This window comes from Mesoplodon densirostris, chromosome 9 (genome assembly GCF_025265405.1).
Source record: "Mesoplodon densirostris isolate mMesDen1 chromosome 9, mMesDen1 primary haplotype, whole genome shotgun sequence".
In the NCBI taxonomy this organism is placed as follows: domain Eukaryota; kingdom Metazoa; phylum Chordata; class Mammalia; order Artiodactyla; family Ziphiidae; genus Mesoplodon; species Mesoplodon densirostris.
Window position 1 is genome coordinate 26,572,419 of NC_082669.1, and position 26,861 is coordinate 26,599,279.

Genomic DNA, 26,861 nt, shown 5'->3' on the forward strand with positions numbered 1-26,861 from the left:
CCCTACTCAGGGACTGCCACCAGCACCCACTGGGGGTTTGAGCTGCCATCCTGGGCAGCCATCTTTTTTTTAAAAATTGTGTTTCGTTGTTGTGGTTGTTTTTGGTTTTTGTTTGTTTGGTTGGTTTTTTTTGGCCTCACCGCGCGGCATGTGGCATCTTAGTTCCCTGACCAGGGATCGAACCCGTGCCCCCTGCAGTGGAAGCGTGGAGCCCTAACCACTGGACTGCTGGGGCACTCCCTGGGCAGCCATCCTTGACTAGTCACTCTCTCTCACTCTGTCCATCCTTTCTGGAGTCCTGTCAGCATCTGCCGGCTGTGCCCTCCCTGTGGCTATAGGGGCCTGCTGAAAGTGCCATCTAATCAGCTCTGCAGAGCAGGCCTACTGCACACAAAATAAAACGGACATTCCCTGAGCCCCGCCTGGGGGCTTCACTGCTTTTGGCCTGGCCCACACTCCTCTGGGGTTGGACCTCCTTTCCTCCCCTGCGCCCTCTCTCGCCTCTCCCACCTCAAGTGAACCCCACTCCCCTGGGCCTCCCCAGAAACCACTCACGTTGGTTTCATGCTGGTTCCTGGTGTCGGGGTCTGTTTCAGGGAGCCCAAGGCAAGACGTGAGCTGTACAGTAAGTCCCCTACATACGCACCTTCAAGTTGTGAACTTTCAAAGATGTGAACATGCCTTCCATCAACGTCAGGCATGAGTGACATTGCAGCTTTCCCTCTGACTCCTGTTGCTGACGATCCTTCAGCTCTACCATCTCCCACCTCCTCTCCCTCCTCCAGTCAGTAACTCTTCTTGCCTGTTCACTCGATGCCAGCCCCTGTATGCCAGCTGTTGTGCTGTACTACTGTACTTTTCAAGGTACTGCACTGTAAGATTAAAAATGTTTTCTTTATTTTTTGTGTTTGTTTTTTATGTATTATTTGTGTGAAAAGTATTATAAACCTATTACAGCACAGTACTACATAGCCGATTGTGTTAGTTGGGTACGTAGGCTAACTTTGTTAGACTTATGAACAAATTGGACTTACGAATGCGCTCTCGGAACGGAACTCGTTCATACATAGGGGACTTACCGTATTTGTTTTAGGGTGGATGAGTTTTCTGGAGCTGCCATGACACTGACCACAAACGCAGCAGCTTAAATCCACGCACTTATCCTCTTATAGTTCTGTAGCTCAGAAGTCCAGTTTGGGTCCCTTGGGCTACAATCAGGGTGTCTCAGGACCCCCTTCTTCCTGGAGACTCCAGGGGAGGGTCCATTTCCTTGCTTGTTTGTGTCACTGGCAGAATTCACTTCCTTGCGGTTGTAGGACTGAGGTCCCCCTTCCTCACTGGCTCTCAGCTTCTGAGGTCACCCATGTTTCTTGTTTTTAAAAATTTATTTTTGGCTGATTTGGGTCTTCATTGCTGGGTGAGGGCTTTCTCTAGTTGAGGCGAGCGGGGGCTTCTCTTCGTTGTGGTGCAGGGCTTCTCATTGCTGCGATGCATGGGCTCTAGGTGCGTGGGCTTCAGTAGTTGTAGCACGTGGGCTCAGTAATTGTGGCATGCGGGTTCTAGGACGCGCAGGCTTCAGTAGTTGTGGCGCACGGGCTTAGTTCCTCCACGGAATGTGGGATCTTCCTGGAGCAGGGATCGAACTCACGTCCCCTGCGTTGGCAGGCAGATTCTTAACCACTGTGCCACCAGGGAAGTCCCCCACCCATGTTTCTTGGCCTGTGGCCCCATCGTCCCTCTTCAGAGCCTTCAGTGGTGGGCGGAGTCCCTCTGGTGCCTCCTCCTTCCACCTCACCTCTCTGACCTGCGGGAAGGTCTCCCTGATTGAGGGGGTCAGGTGATAGGTTGGTCCCACCCAGACAGCCCCGGATGATCTTCCCATCTCAAGGTCTGTGCCTTAGTCACATCTGCAAAGTCCCTCTGCCACATCAGGTGACATATTTCCAGGTTCTGGGGATCAGGGCCAGGACATCTTTGGGGACTTTTATTCTGCTAACCACACTGGTCTTCCTCTTTCTCTTTCACCGAAGTCCAGGTTCATCTTCTCATCCATGACGTTAAAAGCCCAGCCACCAGGGGGCGTGTGGTGCTGGAGCCCTCCTCCCCGAGACCATCCTGGAGCGGAGCCGGGCCCCTGGGCTCCTTGGCCTCTAAAGAACTGGTTCTTGCTTTGCAGTGTCACGTGGGGAGGGGTTTCCTGCCTCTTCCTCTGTCCCCATTGGTCTCCGTACTGAGTGCCGCATCCTCTTACAGGAGAAGGAAAGTGCGTCCCCAAAGAACATCCCTTCAACTCACACTGTGCCCCCCAGTGTCCAAAGTACCTTTGCTCCTCCAGCCCTGGGAGAGGCGGGGCAGCTGCTGTCATTGTCACATTTACCCCTGAGCTCACGAGAACCGTGCTCCAAACCGGCCCTGAAATCAGCTTGTCCTTTGCCCGCGCCACAGGGCAGGAGCCTGGCACAGGTGGGTGGGGTCCGAGGGCTGAGGGTCAGGTGCTGTGGAGGGAGGAGGTCAAGTCCGGGAAAGGACTGTGCTCACTGTGTCCAGCTGGGGAGCACACTCACATCACACACATGCACACTCACAGGTACACTCACAGCACATGCGTGTCACACATGGCACACTGCACACACGTGCACACAGGTACACAGCACATGCGTGTCACACATGGCACACACTGCACACACACAAACCCACACACACTGCACATACACAGACATCCACACATACCCATACACCACACACACGTATATGCAGCACATAACACACACGTGTTCACACACATATAAATGTAAACGCAAAGTCTCACAGCACACATATGACATAAGACCTACCACATGCCACATACACCACTATAGGAAAATGAGAAAACAAACAGGAACACAAATTAAAATTCACCCTGGGGACATCCCTGGCAGTGCAGAGGTTAAGACTCCGCGCTTCCACTGCAGGGGGCACGGGTTTGATCCCTGGTTGGGGAACTAAGATCCCACATGCCGTGGGGCACAGCCAAAAAAAAAAATCACCCCAAATCCCTTCAGATCCAGAAATGACCATGGGTAACATTTTGGTGTATTTTCCTGAAAACATTTTCTGATAGGTTTTACAAAAATGAAATTAAATGAAAGTAAACTTGCTTTGTTCATTTAAAGAGGAAGTGGGTGCTAATGAATAGATAAACACAATGTGGTGTATAATACAGCAGAATATTCTTCAGCCCCAAAAAGGAAGGACACATACTACAATGTGGATGAACCTGGAAGACATTATGGGAAATGACATAAGTCAGACAGAAAAGTGAATTCACTTATGAGGTCCCTAAGCAGTTAGATTCATAGAGGCAGAAAGTAGAATGGTGGTTACCAGGGGCTGCGGGAGAGGACAAGGGGAATTACTGCTTAATGGGGGCAGAGTTTGGGAAGATGAAAAGTTCAGGAGACGGGTGGTGGTGATGGTAGCACAACATGTGAGTTCGCTTAATGCCCCTGAACTGTACACTTGAAAGTGGTTAGGATGGTAAATTTTATGTGATGTGTGTTTCACAACGACAACGACAACAACAGAAACAACAGCAACACAGAGAGTTGAGTTCTGGGCCCTGGGAAACAGCTGAGGGTCAGGTCCCTCTCCCGGCCGGCCGAGGGGGATCTCCCTACCGCCCCTACTTTGTATACAGACGCTCTGCCGCATCACATGCGGGAGTCACGTCTGGCGCTTCACTGAGGATGGAGAGACAGTGTTTCACCGGCAGGGGGCGCCAAGTACCCGTGCACCTGCCCCGCTCCGCCAGCCTGTCCAGCCAAGTCTCCCACGGTCTGGGTTTTGAGGGGAGTCTCCCAGAAGGAGTCGGCCGGCCGAAAGCCTCGGCTCCTCTCATGCTGGCTCCTGGGCGAGATGCGTGGAGCCGAGACGCCCCGTGTTTCTCTGATCCCATTTGCCCACAAACCCTCCACTTAGAGAAGAAGCTCCTTTACTGTCGAGAGAATTTGCTCCTAAAACCATTACGAGAAAAATTATTGAATAAATATCATGAGAATACTGTGTCAGTCAGGGCTGGATCAGGAGAGAGAAGCCACACAGTAACTGGCATGGGAGAGTCTGATATAGAGAACTGTGAACGGAGACTGGGTGGCCTACAGAGGAACGCAGGACCGCAGCTGTAGGGACGCCTGGTCAGCAGACCCTTGTGGCAGGGGGCCGCACCCTCAGGAGGAGCGAGTCAGGGGCCAGGCGCTGCCTGGGCGCATCATACGTGAGCGTGGGGATCGAGCGTCCCCGTGTCACACGTGAGAAGACGCAGGCGCAGGAGCCGCCGCTTCTTCTCTGGGGTCTCAGACCCTGGGGCCCAGCAGTACAGACGGGGAGCAGCCCCTGTGGGATCCAGCAGTGGGCCCTGTCCCCGCCCCTATGGGCAGGGGATCTCCCCACCCCATGACACCCTCGGAGCTGGTCTCTGGGTGGCACTGGCTGCCAAGCCACTCGCAGGGGAGAAAAACCACTTGGGCTCACCCTTGAGGGCTCAGCTTACTCCACAGGGCCTGAGCCTACCGTGAACCACAGGGGAGGGCCTGTCTTACCCCTGGGGTCTTGTGCTCGTCCAGTGCCTGTGTTTCCCAGAGGACCTGGCATGGGTCCCTGGACCCTGCAGGGGCCCCTCCTCAATCAACACATCTGCTATTTTCCCATCTGGTGGCCCGTGGCCAGGCAGGGGTGAGGAGAGGACCTCAGGGAGCTGCCTGCAAGCCTGCTAGAGAAGGTGGGGTCTGATGGCCTTGCCTTCCCAATGTGGAAGCCGCCTGCTCAGAGTGGGTTTGCTGCAAGGAGGAGCCAGACGAGGCTGACAGGCATGATGACTACTCTGGGCCTGTCACGGCCATCTGGGTCCTCCCCATCTCCACCTCCATCTCCCCTGTACCGTCTCCACCCCCACCATCTCTATCTACCTCCACCACCATCTGCACCATGTCCAGCTCCACCATGTCCACCCCCACCATCTCCATCTCTACCTCCACCACCATCTGCACCATGTCCAGCTCCACCATGTCCACCCCCACCATCTCCATCTCTACCTCCACCACCATCTGCACCATGTCCAGCTCCACCATCTCCATCGCCACCATCTCCATCACCATCTCCACCATGTCTACCTCCACCATCCTCACCTCCAGCACCTCCACCTGCATCCCCCAGTACCTGTGAATCTCAGCACAGAGAAGCTTCTTTGACCTCAGTCCTCACCTCTGACCTGAGAACGAAGCAGGGCAGTTATCCCCTTCAGCTTCAGATGGAAAACTTGAAGCTCCCTGAGGGTGTTTTTTTTTTCTTTTCCTGAGCGTCTTGTGTTTAGGAGATAACAGAGTTTGGCTGGACCTTTGTGCATCTGGGACCCCCTGCTCCCCCACACCCCACTCTGAAACCCAGATCTGGGCCGCCATGTGGGGAGGGGGCCAGGCCCTGGGAGTGTCTAATGGAAGAGCCGATACCAGGACTTGGACCAGATTTGTCGTTTCTAGGGGAAGTTTTCGAGCTTGGGGCGGGTTCCTATAAAAGCTGATTGGACCTGTTCTCAAGGGTGTGTGAGCTGAACCGAGGGCAGTTGGGGCTTCAGGGGAACAGGAGGAGGGCTGGCTGGGAGACCCTCAGGTGGGTTTCTGGATCCATCCATGTGGGGAGGAGATGGTTCTAGGGAGGGGTGACTGGCTCTTCTGAGAGCAAAGCCTGTGAGCTCAGGGAATACCCTGGGCCTGGCCTGTTCTCTCTGCCCTGAGGCCCGAGGGCTGCAGCTGGCCTCCCAGACATCATCAGCTTGGCCCAGAGGAGCTGGTGGTTTTGTGAGTAGGGGCTTCCATCCCTGGAGGGATCCAGGCTACAGCCTCTCCTCCTCTTAAGCGCAGATTGCTTGTGGATGAAACAGCATCGTCCTAGGGCAGCACCCACTGTCATGAGCACTGACCCTAACCCACCTGTCCAGGGTGTCCCCTTACCCAGCTTCCACCGTCCCACCTTCCCCTCTCAAGCTCATCTTTCCACAGGGACAGCCCCTCCTGTCTTCCTGGGAACACACCCTCACACCCGTGTACCCAGACCTAGTGGCGTAGACAGCAAACACGTGTCCTTCCTCACCATCCTGGGGGAGGCTGGCTCCGGCTCAGCCAGGACGTCAGTGCAGCTGGAGGAATGTCGAGGTGACCTCTCACACCAGGGCCGCCCACATGGCTGCTCCTTGTCCGTGAAGAAGCAGCTCTGCACAGCAACAAGCCAGAGCTGCCCATCTCTTAAGTTCTGGCCCTGGAGTTCCCAGAACGTCCCTCCTTCTGTGATCCACAGACCATAGCAACCACTAATGCCAGCCTGGCTCTGGCAGGGGGAGGGGCAGCCAAGAGTCTAATGACCTTTGAAGAGTCTCTGATGACCTCTCTGGAGAGAAGGGGAGCAGCCGGCTCTCAGCAGGGGAGACAGCTCTGCACAGGGGGGTCCAGTGTGCCCAGCGGGTGCCAGGACAGGATGAATGTGGGAGCAGCAGGGTGGGGCCCCAGCACGATGGCCCCTTTGGGACTCTCCCAACCCCCTTCTCACTACCTGCCTGAAACCACCTGCACCAGCAGACCACGTGCCCTGTGCGGGCCGTGGCACTGTGCACAGGGAACGGAAGCCAGGGCCCTGCCTCTCAGGCACTCCCTCTAACGGGGATGCGTGGGCAGCCTGTAGGCCTTGGGAGTTTGCCCTGGGGCATGGAGGAGCTGCATGGAAGTGGGATGCAGGGAGCCGAGTCTATGGGATGGGGGAGGGGAGGGCATCCCAGACAGGGGAGCAGCTTCCTCCAGCGCCCTGCCTCCCAGGGTGCTCGTTCCCTAGTACCGGTCAGTGTGGAGCCACAGACCCAGGCTGGAGCAGCCTCCAGGGTGCTGTCTGGTCTGCCCCCCGATCTGGCCCATCTCCCCCATTCCAGCCTGCTAGCTGTGTACAATCGCCTGCGAGGTCTGGCCTAGCCTCTCTCGTGGAGTGGTGTAGGCCTCTGTGAGTCTGTGGCCTCCTGGGACACTGGTGGACACCTGGACCGTGCTCTTGGCTTGTCTCCCTTGGTGCAGGGCATCTGAGAGAGGGCAGCTGGCAGGAAACACTGGCTGAGACTTCAGCCCCCGCTGAACGCGTGAAAGGCCTGGGTCACAGGTTCTGAGTCGCCCCTGCATCTGTGCTTGCCACCAACTAGGGCAGAAGGCAGGCAGGACGGCTGGTCAATTTTAATTAGCTTGAATTCTCCCTTGAAATAATTCTGGTTGTAATCAGAAAAAGCACAGAAAGCTTCAATCCCTTATTAAGTGGACTTCCTCATGCAAGAAAGGTCAGTTCAGCTCTTGCAAGGTAGTTGTTTTGCGATGCCTGTACTAGAATCCCTCTACCCGACCCTCCCTCGCAGGACCTGGACGTCGGGGTGGGGTTATTACCCACCTCCCACCACTCAGAGAGGTGGAGCCCTTGTCCAGGTGGGGAGCCCACTTGCTCCATCCCTCTGACTTGGGAAGGGCCCAGGCTGAGAGCAACCAATCCCTGAGGGGGCCCCCATATTCCCGACCCCGCTCCCGGAGCCCTCAGACCAGCACGTGCTGGGGGGGATGGACTGGGGGCACCGTAGGGCAGAGGGGTCCCCACCAGTGACAATGTGACCAGCTGTCCATGGGGCCAGAGTCTATGCTAGGGGCTGAGGGTGACAGAGGTGACCAAGCCAGGTGAAGTGACCCATGGTTGGAGAATCCCAAGTCCCTCCCTCCCTCCCCTCGGAGCCCATGACACTCCTCTAGGTCAGGTCCTTAGGGGTACCGTCACTCTCCTGGCCCTCGTCTTGTTCCCTGAGGCCTCCAGAGGGCACAGGGCAGGACCAGGGCCTGAGGACACGGTTCTAGCCATGGGCAGTGGGGTGTGTGCGTGAGTGCAGCCGAGTGCACGTGTGTAGGGCCCCACCCGCTCTAGTCCAGAGGGGTGCAAAGGCTCCTGGCACAGGCGAGGCCCCAGGAAAGTATCCTGGGGGCCTGAGGCCAATAAGAGTTCGGGGATCAGCTGCGCTCCACCCTGAGGGCTCCTCTCAGCACCCTCACACAGAGATATCCCCACTCTCAGCCAGCTCTCTCCCCAGGGGGGGCTGCCCTCCCCGGTCTCTCATGGCACAGAGACGCACAGCAGTCCTTCTCCAGACACCTTGCCGGAAGCTCTTCTTCCGGCTGGGGTGAGGGTGGATGCATCCGCAGGATCCTGCCCGCCCTTGGCAGGCTGCCCTCACCCACCCCTCATCTTGCCCCGCAGCCCAGATGGGCGGAGCCTTCCAGGCGCTCACTTGCGGTGGGCCGCGCCCCCAGGGCTGCAGGAAGGGGGCTTGCGCTGGGGAGGGGATCCGTCCTGGGGAAGGACCGTCCAGTGAGGGAAGACATATCTTGGGGGATAGGACGCGTCCTTAGGGGACTCGTCCTAGGGATGGGAGCGTCCTGGGGGAGGAAGCGTCCTGAGAGGGAGCACGTCCTGGAGGAGCACGACCTGAGGGAGGGCACCTGGGTGGGAGGGAGGCGCATCCTAAGGGGCGCAGAGCACATCCTGGGGGAAGGCACCTCCTGGGGGCGGGCTTTTTGTGGCCCCATCCCCGCCTGGGCTCCGCCCCCGGGCGCCCCTAGCGCCCCCAGCCGGACTCAGCTGTACCGCGCGCCGCAGCTGGATGGTGCGCCACACAGCTGGACCGCGCGCCACAGCTGGTCAGCCATGGAGACAAGAGCGCGGCGGCGCCCGCACCTTTTCCCGCTACTGCTGCTGCTGCTGCTGCTGCTGCTCTGCGGTAAGGGGACGCTCGGTCCGGCACCGGGGGGCCCCAACCGCCTCTGGGGCCGTGGGATCCGCGCGGCCTTTGCCTTCCTGCATCCGCACCTGGCTGCATCTCCTCCCCTGCACCGACCTGGGCGAGCCCGGCGCGCCCCGCTCCGGAAGGGCGAGGGGTGACCGGGTGCGGCCCCCAGGCTCTCTCCAAGCCGATGGCGACCGACCGGACTAGGAAGGAAGGCGCAGGGTTTCCTGCGGGCTCTGCACCGCCAGCCGCAGACTCGGCCTGGGCCTGCTCCTCCCAGCTGCGATGTCCCCGGCCTCGCTGCCCTGGAGCTGGGGACGCCATGCCAGCGCGACACCCGAGCGAGCAGCGGCGGCGGGCATGTCCGTCTCCCTCCTCCCCGTGAGATAGTGCGCTCCTCGTCCCGGGGCTCCTAAGTTCACACCAGGCGCAGGGGCGTGGATGAGAGGAATCCAGAACTGGGAGTGCTAGATCTTCCGAGGACAATGTTTCAGTGTGAGTGTGTGTGCGCGTCTGGAGAGACTGGCTGGAGGGGGCAGGGGGCGGCTTTCCGAGGCTTCCCCTCCCAGATCCCTTCTCCAGCAAGAAAACACAACTCCTGGGAGAACACATTGCTCACAAATTGGGAATGGATTGAATGAAAAGGTTGTTCTGAAAAATCGTTCTAAAGAAATCATCCAAGAACAAGTAATAGGGTATGCGTGTTTGGGGAGGGCTTCGGTGGGAGAGACTTGCTGAGACTGGGAGTTGCAGAGCAGGGTCTGAGCCTGGCCAGCTCTGGGAGGAGGGAGCCCTGGCCTGGGGTTCAAGGGTCTCAGGCCCTGTCCGTGGGGGCCACTGTCCCCTGGGTCCTTTGGGATGCTCCCTTGTCCTCACTGGTCTCAGTTTCCCTGGCTGTAAGATGCAAAATTGGGCTTATTTGAAATATCATTATCAGCTTCTTTTTTTTTTTTTTTTTGCGGTATGCGGGCCTCTCACTGTTGTGGCCTCTCCCATTGCGGAGCACAGGCTCCAGACGCGCAGGCTCAGTGGCCACGGCTCACGGGCCCAGCCGCTCTGCGGCATGTGGGATCTTCCCGGACCGGGGCACGAACCCGTGTCCCCTGCATCGGCAGGCGGACTCTCAACCACTGTGCCACCAGGGAAGCCCCGCCCCCCGCTTTTCTTTGATATTTTCCAATCCTGAGGAGGAACAGGTGCAGAATATGAAAGGGAATAAAGTTTTGGATAGAAAGGTTAGTCATAAACTTGACAGAGGAACTTGGTTTTAGTTCCGTTTTTGTTTTAACTTTTCCCAAATCTTTGAGGGAATGGGGTGATGATCACTCTGGTTACTTCCTGGTGAAATGGGACCTAGTCCTGCCTCAATTTGGGGAACGGACACAGAGTTGGAAATAGTCCCTATTTCCAAGCTTAGCATCAATATTTTGTATTATGAAAACATTACTTCCCTCTTTGATTGCTTTGTCATAGCACCTAGACAAACATTTGAAAATCAGTAGATATATTACAATGAGGATAATAATCAAAATGCATGTTTGTACTATTCTCCAAATGTATTTTTTCCCTTAATGGTTAAAGCAGACATACAATGTATGTTTAGTAGACCACAAACAGGCTGTTTTAAATTAGCATAACATTTGAGTTAAATCATGTAAACCGGGCTTTCCTGGTGGCGCAGTGGTTGAGAGTCCGCCTGCCGATGCAGGGGACACGGGTTCGTGCCCCGGTCTGGGAAGATCCCACATGCCGCGGAGTGGCTGGGCCCGTGAGCCATGGCCACTGAGCCTGCGTGTCCGGAGCCTGTGCTCCGCAGCAGGAGGGGCCACAGCGGTGAGAGGCCCGCGTACTGAAAAAAAAAAAAAATCATGTAAACCAGAAAGGCTTCCCTATACCTCAATATGTGAAAATTTCTTCTGTCATTTCCCCCTTTTGACTCCAAATCTTTCAGTAGAAAGCACTGATGATCAAAATATCTGTCCCTTGATTGTGTTTGCTGCCTGCTCTGGGTCTATCATGTCCCTTGGTGCTACTCCTACTTTTTGTTTATATGTTTGCCTAGTTAGCCATGTTGGGGGAAAACTAATCAGACATAACAAACAGCTACAAAGGTATGTTGACAGGGAAACATTTTATAGGTTATACATCTTATCAGTTATATCAAATTGTCACACAAACATTGCACATGCTCCAAGCAGTAGACTTAAAGCAAGCAGTGATACATGTCACGAGTAGTTATACTCTGTTACAACTTTATTAGAGAAATTTTTTCATATAATGTTTTCCATGTAGTTTAATAGACCAAATAATCTTAATTAGTTTAATATGTCTTTCTGAGATGGCTCAGGGGCCCTTTGGGAAACTCAAAGTTAGCTAGAGAAAGAAACTTACAATCTGTTATCAAAGCAGCTCAATATTCCAGGAAAACTTTGTTCTCTTAACAGAGAGAGAAAAACAAACTCTAGTCCTGTATTAGTTTGCTTTTAAATTCAATCTAATCTCAGTCAATCCTGACCATGCACAAAACTCTTTTCTTAAGGTTCCTTTTCCATAAACTTTCTACAACTTTCTGTATCTATATAAGTTTGTCCCTTATTTTTTCCCATCTAGAAACAATGAGCTCTAGGACAAAATTATTTTCCCTTTTTCTTTAACAAAAATATCTCCATCCTTCTCTTGCTGACAGCGTATTTTCTTTACATTCTGAAATGATTTCCTTATTATTTTTAATAGTTTAATCACATATTTATTTGAATTTTTAACCCTTAAAAACCTTAATCGCCAGCAAAAACCAAAAGCCAACTAACTGAACTGTTTGTTATACCAACGTTTTCTGATTGGCAAACTTATAAACTCTCTAACCTCTAAAAACATATTTTTTAAAAAATACATTTTTATAGCATAATTTCTCTCTTTAAAGTGGTTCAAGATGTGTGTCTAATAAACCCAAACATCTTTAGTTTTTTTTCTCTCATAAGACAAAAGAAGATAGACTTGTCTAGCAATCAATATTCCAGTATTTTATCTTAAAAATGACCTAGACCTTCAAGAAATTTTTATCCTTTAACTTAATTCAGCAAAACTCGAAAGTTTCAAGTTACTAAGAATCTGGAAAGACTAAAACGTAATTACTTCTGAAGAGTTCACCTAAAAGCTTCTATACCACTTATCTCTATTTTTTTTACTTATGACAGTATCATCATACCAAATTAATTTTCTTGTTGACAATTTTTTCAATAGATATAATATGAATTTACTGACTTTCAGTAAACTTAGGTACAATAAAATTATCATACTTAACATTGATGACTCTAAAGACATGTCTGTATTAACTATACTTAAACTAACTTTAATGCTGGATATTAATTTAATACTGAATATTCCCCAGATCACATGAACCTGAAATTCATTTTGGTTAGTTTTTTGTTGTATTTAGAAATTTTGATTTGTAAGCACTTACTTTTCTTTAAGCCAATTAAGTAGAGCTCATTTACAAATTAGTTTTGGTAATACTATCCAAGGATAAAGACATATAATTATAAAGTATACACAGACATACATATATCCAGATAGGCAGAGATCTCATAGCTTCATTAAATTATTTATTTATTTATTTATTTATTTATTTATTTTCGGCTAGGTTGGGTCTTCGTTGCTGTGCGCGGGCGTTCCCTAGTTGCGGCGAGTGGGGGCTACTCTTCATTGCGGTGCGTGGGCTTCTCATTGCGGTGGCTTCTCTTGTTGTGGAGCATGGGCTCTAGGTGTGTGGGCTTCAGTAGCTGTGGCAGGTGGGCTCAGTAGTTGTGGCTCATGGTCTCTAGAGTGCAGGCTCAGTAGTTGTGGAGCACGGGCTTATTTGCTCTGTGGCATCTGGGATCTTCCTGGACCAGGGATCGAACCCGTGTCCCTTGAACTGGCAGGCAGATTCTTAACCACTGCACCACCGGGAAGTCCCATACCTTCATTTTAAAACTTATTCATGAATCAGGTATTTATTTCAATATAAAGCTTATTAGTTTATAAATCTTGTCCCATTTTTCCTCTCTATTGTGAAATAGCTCTAATGCATAATAGTAGCGTAGTTTAGGGACCCATTAAAGGGCAAATTTTCCCCCCTGAATCTAGGAAGTATTATGGCCAGGTTGTATTACAAAGGAAAATCATCTTTTTACGTTTCATTGGTTTGCAACTGGAAGTGGTCCACTTCTGGAGGATGCACCCTGAGGTGCTGCATTCAGAAAACAAATTTTGTTTCCCATAGAAGTTACACTTATGCCCAAGACAAATGCAAAGATACACACAAAGAACAAAATTCAACTCTTGTAGCACAAAAACAGAAGGGTGAAGTCCAACAATTCCCTCGACTTACCCAAATGAGGTTCCCTTTTTTAACAACAAACAACATACAAATGGAAAGATAGGGAATCAGGACATCGTGTGTCATGGCAATTCACCTGGCCAGTGTAAAACCAAAAATAATAGTTGGACTAAGTTAAAGTTACTTACTTGAGTTTAAAAAGCCTCTTCCCCTATCCTTTTTCACTTTTGGTTGAAGTTCTACTAATTAATCCAAGGCCTACTGCTCAGTTTCATGCCTAGCCCTTGACCAGCCCCTTGGGTCTGGGTGTGAATCCTGGGGGCCTCCCTTTGCAGCAGCTTAACCCCAAGATTATAAGACACTTACTTACTGGCCCTTAGCTTCAGTTTCCCCCACTCTAGTGTGGATGCAGGAATAGCAACCTATAAAGGGCTGTTGTGATTGCCATTTGGATTCAATGAGCTCAGTCCCCATAACGACATGCGGGGCCCAAGAGTGTGGAATGAAAGGGTTGTATGTATGGGAAGCTCCCATCAGTGCCTGGGACGCATTCTGTGGGCCCTTGAGTTTGCTAGCAACTGTGGCTCCCAGGGGCTCACTTACAGCACCCCCAGACAGAGTGCCCATGCCAGTGTGTATGTGTATTAACATGTCACTGTCACTGTTTTTGTCACTGGTGGGAGTAATGTTGTCCTGCTGTTGAGCCACCTCCTGTCACATTGGATTCTGTGGACTCAAGCGAGCCCAGATGCAGCGGCTGGATATCAAGTACCCCAGTGACGCAGTGATTGCAAGGAGGTGGTTAGCCGAGAGGTGTTTGAAGGTCCTCTGACGTCCCTATTCATCGTATAGATACAGAAACTGAGGTCCAGTGTGGGGAGGGAGCTCCTCAGACTGCAGACACTGGGGGCAGAACCTTTCAGAAACCACACCCTCACACAGCCCTACTGGCCAGTGGCCCATCGCTGCAGAGCCTGCTGAGTCTGCTCGCTGCTGATGTGCACCAGAGGAGAACGAGAGCTTCTGTATTTCATTTCCAAATGACTGGCCATAAAAGGCCTTTCTCTTGGAAATGCATCTGTTTGGCTGTTTATCATCTCCCAGAGTCTGGAAGTCCCCTAGACAGAAGGAACACAGTCCTGCATTTTCTTTGTTTCTCTGATGGAACAAACTGAAACGGTTTTCTATTTCAGTTTAATTCCCGAGACCTCTACTAATGCAGCTGGTAGCTTGAGTGGGTGGCAGCGACACACTTCGTTGGTGTTGTCAGGAATCTGCATCTTTACCTCACTGTTATAACACAGGGCAGGTTGTTGGGTTTGGCTGGGAGCCCCTTAAGCCTGTGCATCAGAAATGGTGCCATGGGCTTCCCTGGTGGCACAGTGTTTGAGAATCTGCCTGCTAATGCAGGGGACACGGGTTCGAGCCCTGGTCTGGGAGGATCCCACATGCCGCGGAGCAACTAGGCCCGTGAGCCATGGCTGCTGAGCCTGCGCGTCTGGAGCGTGTGCTCTGCAACAAAAGAGGCCACGATAGTGAGAGGCCCGCGCACTGCGATGAAGAGTGGCCCCTGCTCGCCGCAACTAGGGAAAGCCCTCTCATAGAAACGAAGACCCAACATAGCAAAAATAAAATTAAAAAAAAAAAAAGAAATGGTGCCGTAATTACCAGTCTCCCCACCCCCTCACGGAGGGCACCTGTCGTTGATCAGACAGGTGTCCCATGGTGCCTACCCTGTGCATCCTCACAGCATCCTCCCACCCCGCCTCCCGCCCCCATGGGTGGGAGAAGTTATCCCAGGAAACCTGCCTTAGGATGTCACGTGGTCCTTGATGATACATTCTCAACCTGCCCTGGCCAGGCCCCTGTGGTGCTGGGTATGTGGCGATTCTGGGACACATGGAGATTCTGGGTTCATGGAGCTTCTGTCCATGCAGGAAGGAAGAGGAGGAAGAGGAAGGGGCTCCAGTGGTGGGGAGAAGTGGGAGGGGAGGACGAGAAAGCCCTGGGCTGGGTCTCAGTGATCTGACAGGTGGCGGTTGGGTCAGGCTGAGGATGTCTAGGTGGTCCAGGTCCAGGGGGGTCCAGGTCCAAGGGGTCCAAGAGGTCCAGGGGGTCCAGGTATTCAATGTCCAGGGGACATCTAGGAGGTCCAGGGTCCAGGTATTCAAGGCCCAAGGGGTCCAGGGTGTCCAGGTCCAGAGGATTAAAATCCAGGTCATCCAGGTCTATGGATCCAGGTTCAGTTGGGTCTAGATGGTGGTCCAGGTGGTCTAGTCGGGCCAGGTCCAGTTGGGCCATGGCTGGGAGAAGTGGCAGCAGCCAGCAGGGGCAAACAGTGTGAGACTTGCCTGGCCTGTGCCCATGTGGGAGGAGGGTGGAGCCCAAGACAGCCATGAAGGATACTGAGAGGATACTGTCAGGGGATGACAAGACCAGGCCCAGGAATGAGTACAAGGGCTGGATGTAGAGAACATCAGGTGGACTTTCAGAGCCTGTGGTGGGAAGCCTGTCAGTGAGCTGCGGGGAAAAGATGCCTTTGGAACAGGGCAATCAGTGGGAGAAAGGAGCATAGGTTGCCTTCTCATCATCTGCCTCCACCACAGCCTGAGAGCCTTCGTTCCCTAAAGTCACTAACTGTGGGCCTGCACGGCTCTGGACCCAGGGCTGCACCTGGGTTTGGCCCCCTACCATGTTACTGAGCAGGGGGATGACTTTCCCCGGTCACAGTGGCCCTGTCTTGTTGGGCTGTTGCAGGGATCAGTGAGCTGGACCACACTTAGGACATGGCACTCAGTGGACACTGGTCAGAACTCAAGCGGAGGGAAGCCGGGCAAGGAGGTGTCACGGCAGGTGTCACGGCTCCATTTCCAGATAGGGAAACCGAGCCTCAGAGAGGAGAGTGAGTGCGTCTGGGCCGGGGAGAAGAGCCACGGGGCTGTCTGACTCCCCTCTGACCCTTGGTTTCAGCGCTCCCATTTTCTGTCTCTTACTCTGCAGAGTGTGGGCCTGGGTCTCGCATCACCCACCTGGAGCTTGTCAGAGATTAGCATCTTGGTGCCCCAGGCCTGCGGGGTCAGAATCTTCATTGCACAAGATCTCCACGTGCCTGTGTGCACGTAACTGTGAGCAAGCATTGCTCTTCCCACTTGTTCTCGGCTCTGACAGCACGTTGGAATTACGTGGCCGTAGGGGCAGTTTAACAAACACTGATTCTTGGTCCCTGTCTCAGGGCCTGGGCTGTGGCCTGGGTGAGTCTGGTGTGCGGCCAAGTCAGACACCTCACGTGGTCTCCCTGAGAGACTCAGTGCTGAGAGGGGCCGGGAGGGACCCCCCTAGCCGCAGAGATCTCCAGGTAGGCTCAGGTATGGTGGTCTGCACCAGCCTCCGAGGGGAATGGCTTTGTTCTGCCTTCAATGGGCTTTTATTACAAGGATTGTTTCCTTCAACGACCAAGTCGAGAGCTGTGTTAAAATAGAACTGAATTGACAGCCTGGGAGCACACAAGCCAGACCTGCTGGAGCCTGGGAAGGGGGGCTGTGGTGACCTGCAGAGGAGGGTGGGTGGCCAGAGGGTTCTGGCAGAGTGGTGTGGGGGGGGCAGTGGGGGCCAGATGGTGACAAGTTGAGAGAGATTTCCCAGGTGCATGACTATTAACGAGTGAAAACAGCCAGAATCAGAATAACTCCTTTTTTTTTTTATAAACGGGGAGATAAGGCCCAGAAAGGTGAAGGGCCTCTCCAGAGCCACACAGCAAAGCAGTGACTACAAGGGGGCGGGGCTGGCATCTGATGGGTGGCGTGGTTAAGCTTCAGAAGGACATCACCCTCCCTTCCTGCAGAGATGGCAACCCTCCTCTTGAAGGGGCATCAGCTTCCATCTTGGCTGCTGGTTGCCTGCTCGCCTGGGACACTGTGACGTGAAGGCTCTGAGGCTCAGGTTGGGTTCAGTGGGGGAGTGCTGAGTTTAAAAACTCACCTCTGCCTTCTGTTAGGCTTTAAATAAACTGGGAAGGCCTGCACACCTGCACTAGTCTGGCTTTGGGTCCACCTTCCAGTGTCACTTCTCCTTTTCACCCAACAACCATATGTATCCACCCCAGTGCCACTGGGCTCCTGTCCTACCCCTGCACACCTCTGCTACTCAAGTTTTTATAATCTTATTGGGGTTTTTTTTGTTTTTGCGCTACGCGGGCCTCTCACTGCTGTGGCCTCTCCTGTTGCGGAGCATAGGCTCTGGACACGCAGGCTCAGCGGCCATGGCTCACGGGCCCAGCTGCTCCGCGGCATGTGGGATCTTCCCGGACCGGGGCACGAACCTGTGTCCCCTGCATCGGCAGGCGGACTCTCAACCACTGCGCCACAAGGGAAGCCCAATCTTATTGGGTTTTTTGTCTATTGTTCTATAAATTACTGAGAGAGGATATAGACTTCTCCAATGATAATTGTGGATTTGTCATTTTCTCCCTGTAGTTCTATTCATTTTTGCTCTGTGTATTTTGATGTTCTGTTATTGGGTGCATACATGCTTAGCATTGCTATGTCCTCCTGATGAATTGAGCCCTTTATCATTATGGAATGACTCTTTTCATCTCTGGTAATATTCTTTGCTCTGAAATATACTTTGTCCAGTATTAATTTAGCCACTCCACCTTTCTTTTGATTAGTGGTAGCATGGCATATCTTTTCCCACCTTTTACTTTGAATCTATTTGAGTCATTTTAAGGTAGGGTTCTTGTAAGTAGCCTAATATTGGGTCTCGCTTTTTGATCTCATCTAACAATCTTTGTTCCTTAATTGGGGTGCTTAGACCATTTACTTTCAATATGATAATTTATTGATATGGTTAGTTTTAAATCTACCATGGTACCGTAAGTTCTTCTTTCCCCTTTCTCTCTTTTTCTGCCTTCTTTTGGACTTAGTACTTTTTTCACTTTTCAACTTCTCCTTCTTCTTCTCCTTCACTAATTGGCTGTAATTATTATTATTTTTTGGTTACTTTAGTGGTTGCTTTAGGGTTTGTAGTGTATATCTTTAACTTATCACAGTCTATCTTTAAATGATATTATATCAATTCATGAATATCACAAGAACCTTCCATTTTTGCCCTTTATGTTATCACTGTCATACATTTTATTTAAACTTAAGTTGTAAATCCACAGTACATTATTTATTTTTATAAATTTATTTATTTATTTTTGGCTGCTTTGGGTCTCCGTTGCTGCACGTGGCCTTTCCCTAGTTGCAGCGAGCGGGGGCTACTCTTCATTGCAGTGCACAGGCTTCTCATTGCGGTGGCTTCTCTTGTTGTGGAGCATGGGCTCTAGGTGCGTAGACTTCAGTAGCTGTGGCTTGCAGGCTCTAGAGTGCAGGCTCAGTAGTTGTGGCACACGGGCTTAGTTGCTGTGCGGCATGTGGGATCTTCCCAGACCAGGGATTGAACCCGTGTCCCCTGCACTAGCAGGTGGATTCTCAACCACTGCGCCACCAGGGAAGTCCCCACGATACATTATTGTATTTGTTTTCACAGTCAGTTATCTTTTAAAAGATTTAAATATTGAGAAACAAATTTTATATATTTACTCCTAGAGTTACAATTTCTGGTGCTCTTCATTCCTTTGTGAAGATCAATATTTACTTCTGATATTATTTTCCTTCTCCCTAAAGGAAATTCTTAAATATTACCTGAAGTTTGAGTGTGCTTGTAATACCTTCTTTCAACTTTTGAATGTTTGAAAAAGCTTTTAATTTAATTTAATTTAATTTAATTAATTAATTTATTTATTTTTGGCGGTACGTGGGCCTCTCACTGTTGTGGCCTCTCCCGTTGCGGAGCACAGGCTCCGGACGCGCAGGCCCAGCAGCCATGGCTCACGGGCCCAGCCGCTCCGTGGCATGTGGGATCCTCCCAGACCGGGGCACGAACCCGCGTCCCCTGCATCGGCAAGCGGACTCTCAACCACTGCGCCACCAGGGAAGCCCCCAGCTTTTAATTTTAAAAAAGCTTTTTGAGATATAACTCACATACCACACATTCACCCATTTAAAGTATATAGTTCAGTGTTTTTTAGTATATTTACAGAGTTTCTCAACTATCACCACAATCCAGTTGAGAACATTTCATCACTCCTAAATAAATTCCATGCTCATTAGCAGTCATGCCCCATTCCACCAACCCCCTTGGCCTTAAGTAATCTAATCTGCACTCTGCCTCTATAGATTTGGCTCTTCTGCAGATTTCGTTAAATGGAATCATACAATATGTGGTATTTTGTGACTGGCATCTTTCACTTAACATAATGTTTTCAAGGTTTATCCAAGTTGTAGCACATGTCAGTACTTCATTCTTTTATGGAAAGAAATTACACTACTACATCTAGTAGTGTAATTGTGGGGTCATATAGTAATTGTATTTTTAACATTTTGAGAAACTGCCAGGAAACTATTTTCCAGTGTGACTGCATCATTTTACCTTTCTACCAGCAGCATATGAGGGTTCAAATTTCTCCACATCTTCACCAACATTTGTTAGATCTTTTTGATAATAGCTATCTTGGGGAGTGTGAAGTGATATCTGATTATGGTTTTTACTTGCATTTCCCTGATGGCTAATGGTGTTGATTATCTTCTCATGTGCTTATTGGTCATTTGTGTATATTTTTGGAGAAATGTTTATTCAGATCCTTTGCCTATTTTTTTTTTTTTTTTTTTTTTTTTTTTTTGCGGTATGCGGGCCTCTCACTGTTGTGGCCTCCCCCGTTGCGGAGCACAGGCTCCGGACGCGCAGGCTCCGGATGCGCAGGCTCAGCGGCCATGGCTCACGGGCCCAGCCGCTCCGCGGCATATGGGATCCTCCCAGACCGGGGCACGAACCCGTATCCCCTGCATCGGCAGGCGGACTCTCAACCACTTGCGCCACCAGGGAGGCCCCCTTTGCCTATTTTTAAATGGGTCATTGCTCTCTTTTTATAGAGTCGTAAGAGTTCTTTATCTATTCTAGATACAAGCCCCTTATCAGAAATATGATTTTCATACATTTTCTTTCATTCGATGGGTTGTCTTTTCACTCTCTTGATGGTATCTTTTGAAGCACAAAAGTTAACAAATTTGATATAGTTCACTTTCTGTCTTTTTCTTTTGTTGTTTGTGCTTTTGGTGCCATATTTAAGAAGACTTTGTCTTATACAAGGACACAAAAACTTTCTCCTTTTATCCTAAGAATTTTTATAGTTTAGCTCTTACATTTAGCTCTCTTATATGTTTTGAGTTAATTTTTGTGTAAATTGTGAGGAAAGGGTCTAACTTTATTCTCTTGCATGTGTATACACAGTAGTTCCAGCACCATTTGTTGAAAAGCCTATTCTTTCCCTGGTGAATTGTCTTGGTACATTTATAGAAAATAATTTTATTCTAAAATGAAGGTTGATTCTTGGACTCTCAATTTTATTCCATTGATCTATATGTCTACCCTTATGCCAGTACCACACTGTCTTCATTATTGTAAGATTATTGTAAGTTGTGAAGTTGTGAGTCCCACATAGGCACACATACACCGGATACACACAGTAGGGCAGCGTACACATAGACACACACCTGTACAAACACACATACCACACAGACATACATATACATACAACACGCATACACACATCAGGACACACACGGCAGGGCAGTACACATATATACATACACATACATATGTCAGGATACACATGGCAGGGCAGATATACCTACACACACAACACACACAGATGTGAACACAACACACACACACCAAGACACACATGACAGGGCAGCGTGCACAAAGACACACACACACATAGACATACACACATACATATATCAATACAACATACATACTCCAGGACATGCACAGCAGGGCTTTCTCTTGATTATATGATGGGACCTAAAGCTGGGAGTCATGAGAGGGAAGATTACGAGGTGGGGAACTGACCCCTGGAAATCGGGTGCCTGGAGAGGGTGGGGGAATGGGTCCTGAGGGTCAGACAAGCGGGTGTTCCCAGTGGGAGGAGGGTGTTCTCTGGGGGTGGAGGGGACAGGAAGTGTTGGGGGCAGAGTTCAGGAAGAGTGAGGAGAAATCGTGGGGCAGGGGTCCTGCCAGACCCCAAGAGTGTTCAAAGGACTGGCCGCTGTTGCTGGACCCTGCAGCCCTCAGCCCCTGGCCTCCTGGAGTTCAAGGGGTTGGCTTTGACAGGGTGGGCAGTCCTTACTGTCAAGGGGCCTCTGTCGCTGCCCAGAGGCCTGGGACTGTCATCAGACTCTCAGATTCCTTCCTGGGACATGCTCCAGGTGCCCTCACCCTCGAGGTGCAGTGGTCGTCCCTGCTCCCTGCCCCCACCCAGCCCGGAATCCGTCAGCCCTCAGCCTCTCCACTCCCGGGACCCCTGTCCCTCTGCGTGCTGCCCTCCTCTTACCTGCTTCTTCCCATGCCGCCCCGGGAGGCCACGGGCCCTCTGGGTCCTGTCTCCTCGATGCCTCCAAGTGGGCCACTCTTTCTGCACTGGCTTCAACCTCCCCGGGTCACATGGAGGTCAAGGTGAAGGAGGAGGACCCCAGCTGGCCTCGAGGGACATCAGCAGGAGCCCTTCAAGGCTCACGCCAGCAGTTCCAGCAGTGCTCACGGCTGTCTCCTCTCTAGGGGGGTGTCCCCCAGCGGGCGGCTGCAATGAGAAGCGCATGCTGGCCATGCTGCCTCGCTGCGGCAAGACCTTTGCTGAAAGGATGAAGAAGGTGGAGGTCTGGAAGTGGTGCAACTTGTCGGAGTTCATCGTGTGAGTATCCCTGCTCGGCCACTGGGCCTGCCCGCGCCCTGCCCACGCCGTGCCCATGGCTTGCCTACCCTCTGCCCACAGCCCGTCCGTATCCTGCTGACCGTGTGCCCGTGCCCCGCCCTTGCCCTGCCCACGTCCTGCCCTCGGCGTCTGTGCCCCGCATGCTCCGAGGTCCACTCCAAGCCTCACAACCCTCCGCTCCCCTCACGGACCACCCTGGCAGTTCCAAACTGGACACTCCAGGCTTTGTGTCCCCCATTCCTCTGAGCGAGGTCATGTCTCTGGGAAACCCTGACACCCACTGACCTTCCTGAATTGGGTTACTGTCCTTCCCTGGCGTGCCTGCCTCTCTTCACGGTCCATGCTGGGTGGAAATTGTCATTTTGGGTTTTCTTCACAGCACCGGCCAGGGCTGGGTTTGTAGTCAGGACCAGTGGACCCCGGAGAAACTGAACCCCGCTGGTTTCTACCTGGTACGGTGGGAGCAGCGCCTCACCACAGAGGGCCCCACGTTCTAGAAGCTCCCGAGGTTTTTGATCTCCTCTGGTCACACCTAGCATCAAGTGTCAAGGTGGCCCTTTCACCTCCTCAGAAATCACCGACGGGCTGTGCCCGCCCTCCCGCACTTCCCACTTGGCCATCTCAACCTGGTGTGCTGCTGGCGGCCGCTGCAGACTCACACTGTCCTGTGAGCCGCGCCTGCCTGGAGGCCCCATCCTTCCTGGGAGCCCCGGGTTTGCTCAGTCACATCAGCCCTTTCCCCTCCAAGACCCCGGCCCCTGTGTTCTCTGCCCCCAGTGGCGGTTCTAGGGGCTTCCATGCCCAACTCCCCAGGGGACAGTGGCTCCTTGTGGGCGCGTCCCCAGGCCCCTCGCAGACATAGTCGTTCGCTGAACCAAACGGTATGAAATTTCTGTGTCTGCTGGGAAAGGGGGCTGGGGGCTCGGGAAGGGGCTTGGCCAGGCTTCTTCTTGTCCTCCGAGCCTGGCCTGGACGCCAAGCCTGGAGTGGACACGCAGGGGTCGGGGTAAGGGAGGATGAGGTGGGCGCTTCCCATCCTGTGCCTTTGTCACCTGCTAAAGCCTCAGTGAGGAGATCAGACATCCAGCCCTGGGGCCTGAGGACAGCAGAGGGGGCAGCCAGGAGGGGGGTCTGGGAGTTGGAGAGAGAGGGGCCGACATCCACCTGAGCAGGGTAATTTGCCTGGCGGGAGAGGGAGTCTGACGGGGGCGGTTTGCCTCGCTCCCGGCCTCTGCATCCCCCTTTCCCATCTGGCCTATGGCTGCGTCTTCTCTTGCTCTGGGAGCCAGGCTGAAGGGAGGACATGGGGAGGCCCTGGGTGACCAGGGTACGCTTGGGAAGCACAGACCCTGTCGTGACCCTGGTTCTGCAATGTCACACAAACAGCAGCTTCCTTGTGAAGGCCACCCTGATTTCATCTCCAGCCTGAACTCGGGCTGGCGAGTTAACAGGGCTCGGGAGCTGTGTGTGCAAATGTGTGCGTCCCTGCCTTCTGCCTCCCCAGCGCAGGGAAGGGCGGGATGCTGGGATGTGGGAGTTGGCCTCTACAACTCTTGCCATGTGCCTGAGTGCCTGACCTTTCGGTGCCTTTCATCCTAAAAGCGTTTGCTATTAACATTCAGAGACACTTCCCAGCATTCTTGGGAAGCACCAGGTGTGGGCATTCTGCGCCTGGCCCCGTAGGTCGATCCACAGAGATGGGTGTTGTGCTCAGCTCTGCCCCATTCCTGGCCTTTGGGGCTCACCCCGAGACCTCACCGAGCACCTACTACGTGCCAGGAACTTTCCAGGAGTGTATTCACTTCACCTCATTTGTCCTTTCAGTCACCTTATTGGATAAGAATTATGAACCCCATTTACAGGCGGGGAAACTGAGGCTCACAGAGGCTAAGTAAAGTGGGCAAAGTCAGGAAGATGGTCAGTGGCCTAGCTGGGATTGAAGGACATTGATTCTTCATCCTGACCCCTAAGCTGCTGTCTTGTGCTGTTTTCCGTGCGTGGGGGTCACTCGGGCCACACACCACTCCCCAGCCCCTGCAGCTTGCTGTCCACAGTGGGGCTTCCCCCAGCTCCATCTGCTTCGTTTCAGCCCTACTGAGCCCTGGGGTGGGTCGGGGCTTGGCAGGGTGTCCGGTTAGAGGCTCTGTCTGGGGTGGCAGGTCACTGACGGGGCCCAGTGGGAGGGGTGGGTCTTGGGGAGTGATGTTTTTGCCCGAGAACCTGCCGGGTGAGATGTCCCAGGGCCTGAGCACGTCCCAGGGGCCACATCACGGCTCTGCACACGGATTCCAGGCCGTACCCTTTGCTTCCCGCTCTCTTTTGCCTCGTGTGGCTTTCCCTCGTCTGCGTTACCTGAGGGGTGCAGGGCAGATGTGTGCCTGACCAACAACCCAAGCGTCTGGGCTGGGAAACTGCCCGGAACTGCCAGGAGGCGTGGGCACTACGAAGGCCTGGTTGAGCGATTAGCCGCCCCGTTTCCCACCGCCTTTCCAGGCAGAGACGAGGTTCTGTACAGGAAGCTCCTTGCAGGAAGCAGTTCCTTCCTGTTGCCCAGGCCAGGCCATTCTCCCTGGGTCCACACAGGAGGGAGGAGGGGGGCCACAGGGCCTGGTGCCTGTGGGGATCTGAGGCAGGAGCCTCTCCCGCCCCCATACCTGTCCTGCATGCAGCACTCTGCCAGCTGCAAGAGAGGGTGGGCAGTGCTGGAGCTGGTGCACCTTGGCACGTGTCTGACCAGCCCTCTCACCAGAGCATCTTGGACAATGGCTGCCAGCCTAGGCCACCACCCCCAGAGGCCGCTAATCCCAGGCCAGCTGGCCGTGGGGCTGAACTCTGTTCCTGGTAGCTGTAGCCCTTGGTTGGCTTCAAGGGCTGTCCAGAGCCTGCCTGCTGGATGGGCGTGGCTCCTCATGGGTGGTTTGCTGAGTGCCCTTTCCAGCTAACCGACACAGACAGGAAGACCTTGGGGCGGGGTGAATCCCACGTGTCCTGTCAGATGGGGGCTGGGGGAGGGGACTTCTGAGAGGAAGACAGGCCGGGGTTGGGCTCACAGGTGGGACACGCTCCCCCAAACCAGGTAAATGAGGGCAGACTGACTTGACTGGGAGGCCGCTGGCCCTCGGCCTGCCTCAGAGAGACCTCCTCCCCGGGGGGGGGGGACCCATAGAGAGGCCTTAGGTGACAAGGGCCTTGCAGGTCCAAGTGGCTGTGACTCCACACATCCCTTGGTCTTGGAAAAAGAAGCCAGGCCCAGAGTACCCTCTGGGAAGACCTGAGAAGTGCTGGGCCCACACCTTGGGCGTTGGGAGTTCACGTCCTCATAGGAAGCAGGTGACGGCTGTGGATGACCAAGATGAGGGCAGGGATGATGGAGGAGATGCAGAACGGGGCATGAGGTATATTTTGGGGAGCTCATGGCCTCAGAGCTTCCTTGCTGGGCTCTGCTGCCTCTGTTTTAAGATGGGAAGGTTAGGAGTTGGGCTCGATGACACCAGGCTCTGTGCAGAGGTCATTGTCTGCTGGGGTGGGCACGAGGGGAATCGAGTTTGTGACGCAGCAGCCTGCGAAGGGGAGGAGAACATGGCTGTGTGCTTTGGGGAGGGGGCTCAGCGGCAGATGAAAGCGGGGCTGAGGCCTAGAGGTGGGAAGCAGGGCATGGGGTCGCCATGCCAGAGAACCTTTGGGCAAGGACGCCAGGGAGATGGACCCTGCTGGCCCAGCAGGCCCAATAGGGCTCATAGCAGGAGGCCTTCCCCTGTGGCCTGGGGCCATGATGAGAGCAGGAGGCCAGACGGGACTGCCCCCCACTTTCCCGGCGGTCAGGGCCAGCGTGAGAAGGAGCAGGGGAGCCAGGCGGTCAAGGCCTCTGCCTTCGCAGGTACTACGAGAGCTTCACCAACTGCACCGAGGTGGAGACCAACGTGCTGGGCTGCTACTGGCCCAACCCCTTGGCGGAGAGCTTCATTGCTGGGGTCCACAGGAGGTTCTTCCAAAACTGCTCCGTGGACAGGCAGCACTGGAAGGACCCCCCAGACGAAATTCTCATCCCGCTCATTGCACTGCCCATCCTGCTGACCGTCGTCATGACTGGCGTGGTGGTGTGGCGCAGCAAACGCACCAACCAGGTGGTGTGAGGGCCCGGTGAGTCCGAGGGGCCCTTCCTGGAGAAGCGGAAGAAAGTTCTCCAGGGCTGGGAGAGCCGGTGGACACTCTAAGGCTGCCCCCCACCCTGCCTGGGCGGCCTTTGGGCTGGTGAAAGAAAACGTGCCGCGGCTGGAGCCTGCGTGCTGGGCACAAGTCACCGCTGCTTTGCCTGCGCTGTCCCAGGCTGGGCTGGGGCCTCGGGGTTCCTAGCACTGAGTCCCGTGGTGCCCCATCTGCAGCCCCGGCCAGACCATGACCCTGCCCTCCCAACTGACTCTACCCCTGGCCCCAGCCCAGCCCTGACTCCACCCCTTGGCTCTGACTCCACCTCTGGCCCTGACCCCACCTCCAGCCCTGGCCCCACCCCCAGTCCCGACCCCGCCCCCAGCCCCGGCCCCACCTCCCACTCTGACTCCACCCCCAGCCCTGGCCCCACCTCAGCACCACCCGAAAGGGTGTGCCTATTCCCACCTGGCTGGGGGTTGGGGGAAGAGAGATTGGGAGGGAGTTTTTGTAGGTCCTCACTTCGCAGGCCTTGAGTCCTCTGGGTAGGGAGCCCACCTAGAGATCTGGAAGACTGAGGGTTGGGTTGGGGGTTCCAAGGAGCCACAGCACAGCCTGAGACCTGCTGTCTGGGGCCACCACCAGGGGCTGGAGCTGGATGGGCCTCCTTCCTAACGGCCCCCCGCTGTGAGCACAGCCTCGGGGTGGGGTCCCGTGTGCTCTTGTTCTGGCTGAGCTCTGTCTGCCATGTCTGTACTTTC

The 26,861-nt window shown here is 53.4% G+C and overlaps 1 protein-coding gene across 1 annotated transcript; it reads left to right on the forward strand.

Annotated features, from left to right (window-relative positions):
- Positions 1-1,869: 1,869 nt before the first annotated feature.
- On the forward strand, positions 1,870-26,861 carry RAMP3 (receptor activity modifying protein 3). The gene is made up of 4 exons (XM_060107701.1): positions 1,870-1,888; positions 2,254-2,463; positions 21,801-21,933; positions 25,832-26,861. The coding sequence occupies exons 1-4, from the start codon at positions 1,870-1,872 to the stop codon at positions 26,085-26,087; spliced, it is 618 nt and encodes a 205-aa protein (XP_059963684.1). The 3' UTR covers positions 26,088-26,861.

Coding starts and splice junctions, on each gene's coding strand:
- RAMP3 (XM_060107701.1), top strand. Junction 2,464..21,800: donor AGGGCAGGAGCCTGGCACAG/GTGGGTGGGGTC, acceptor TCTCCTCTCTAG/GGGGGTGTCCCCCAGCGGGC. Junction 21,934..25,831: donor AACTTGTCGGAGTTCATCGT/GTGAGTATCCCT, acceptor CTGCCTTCGCAG/GTACTACGAGAGCTTCACCA.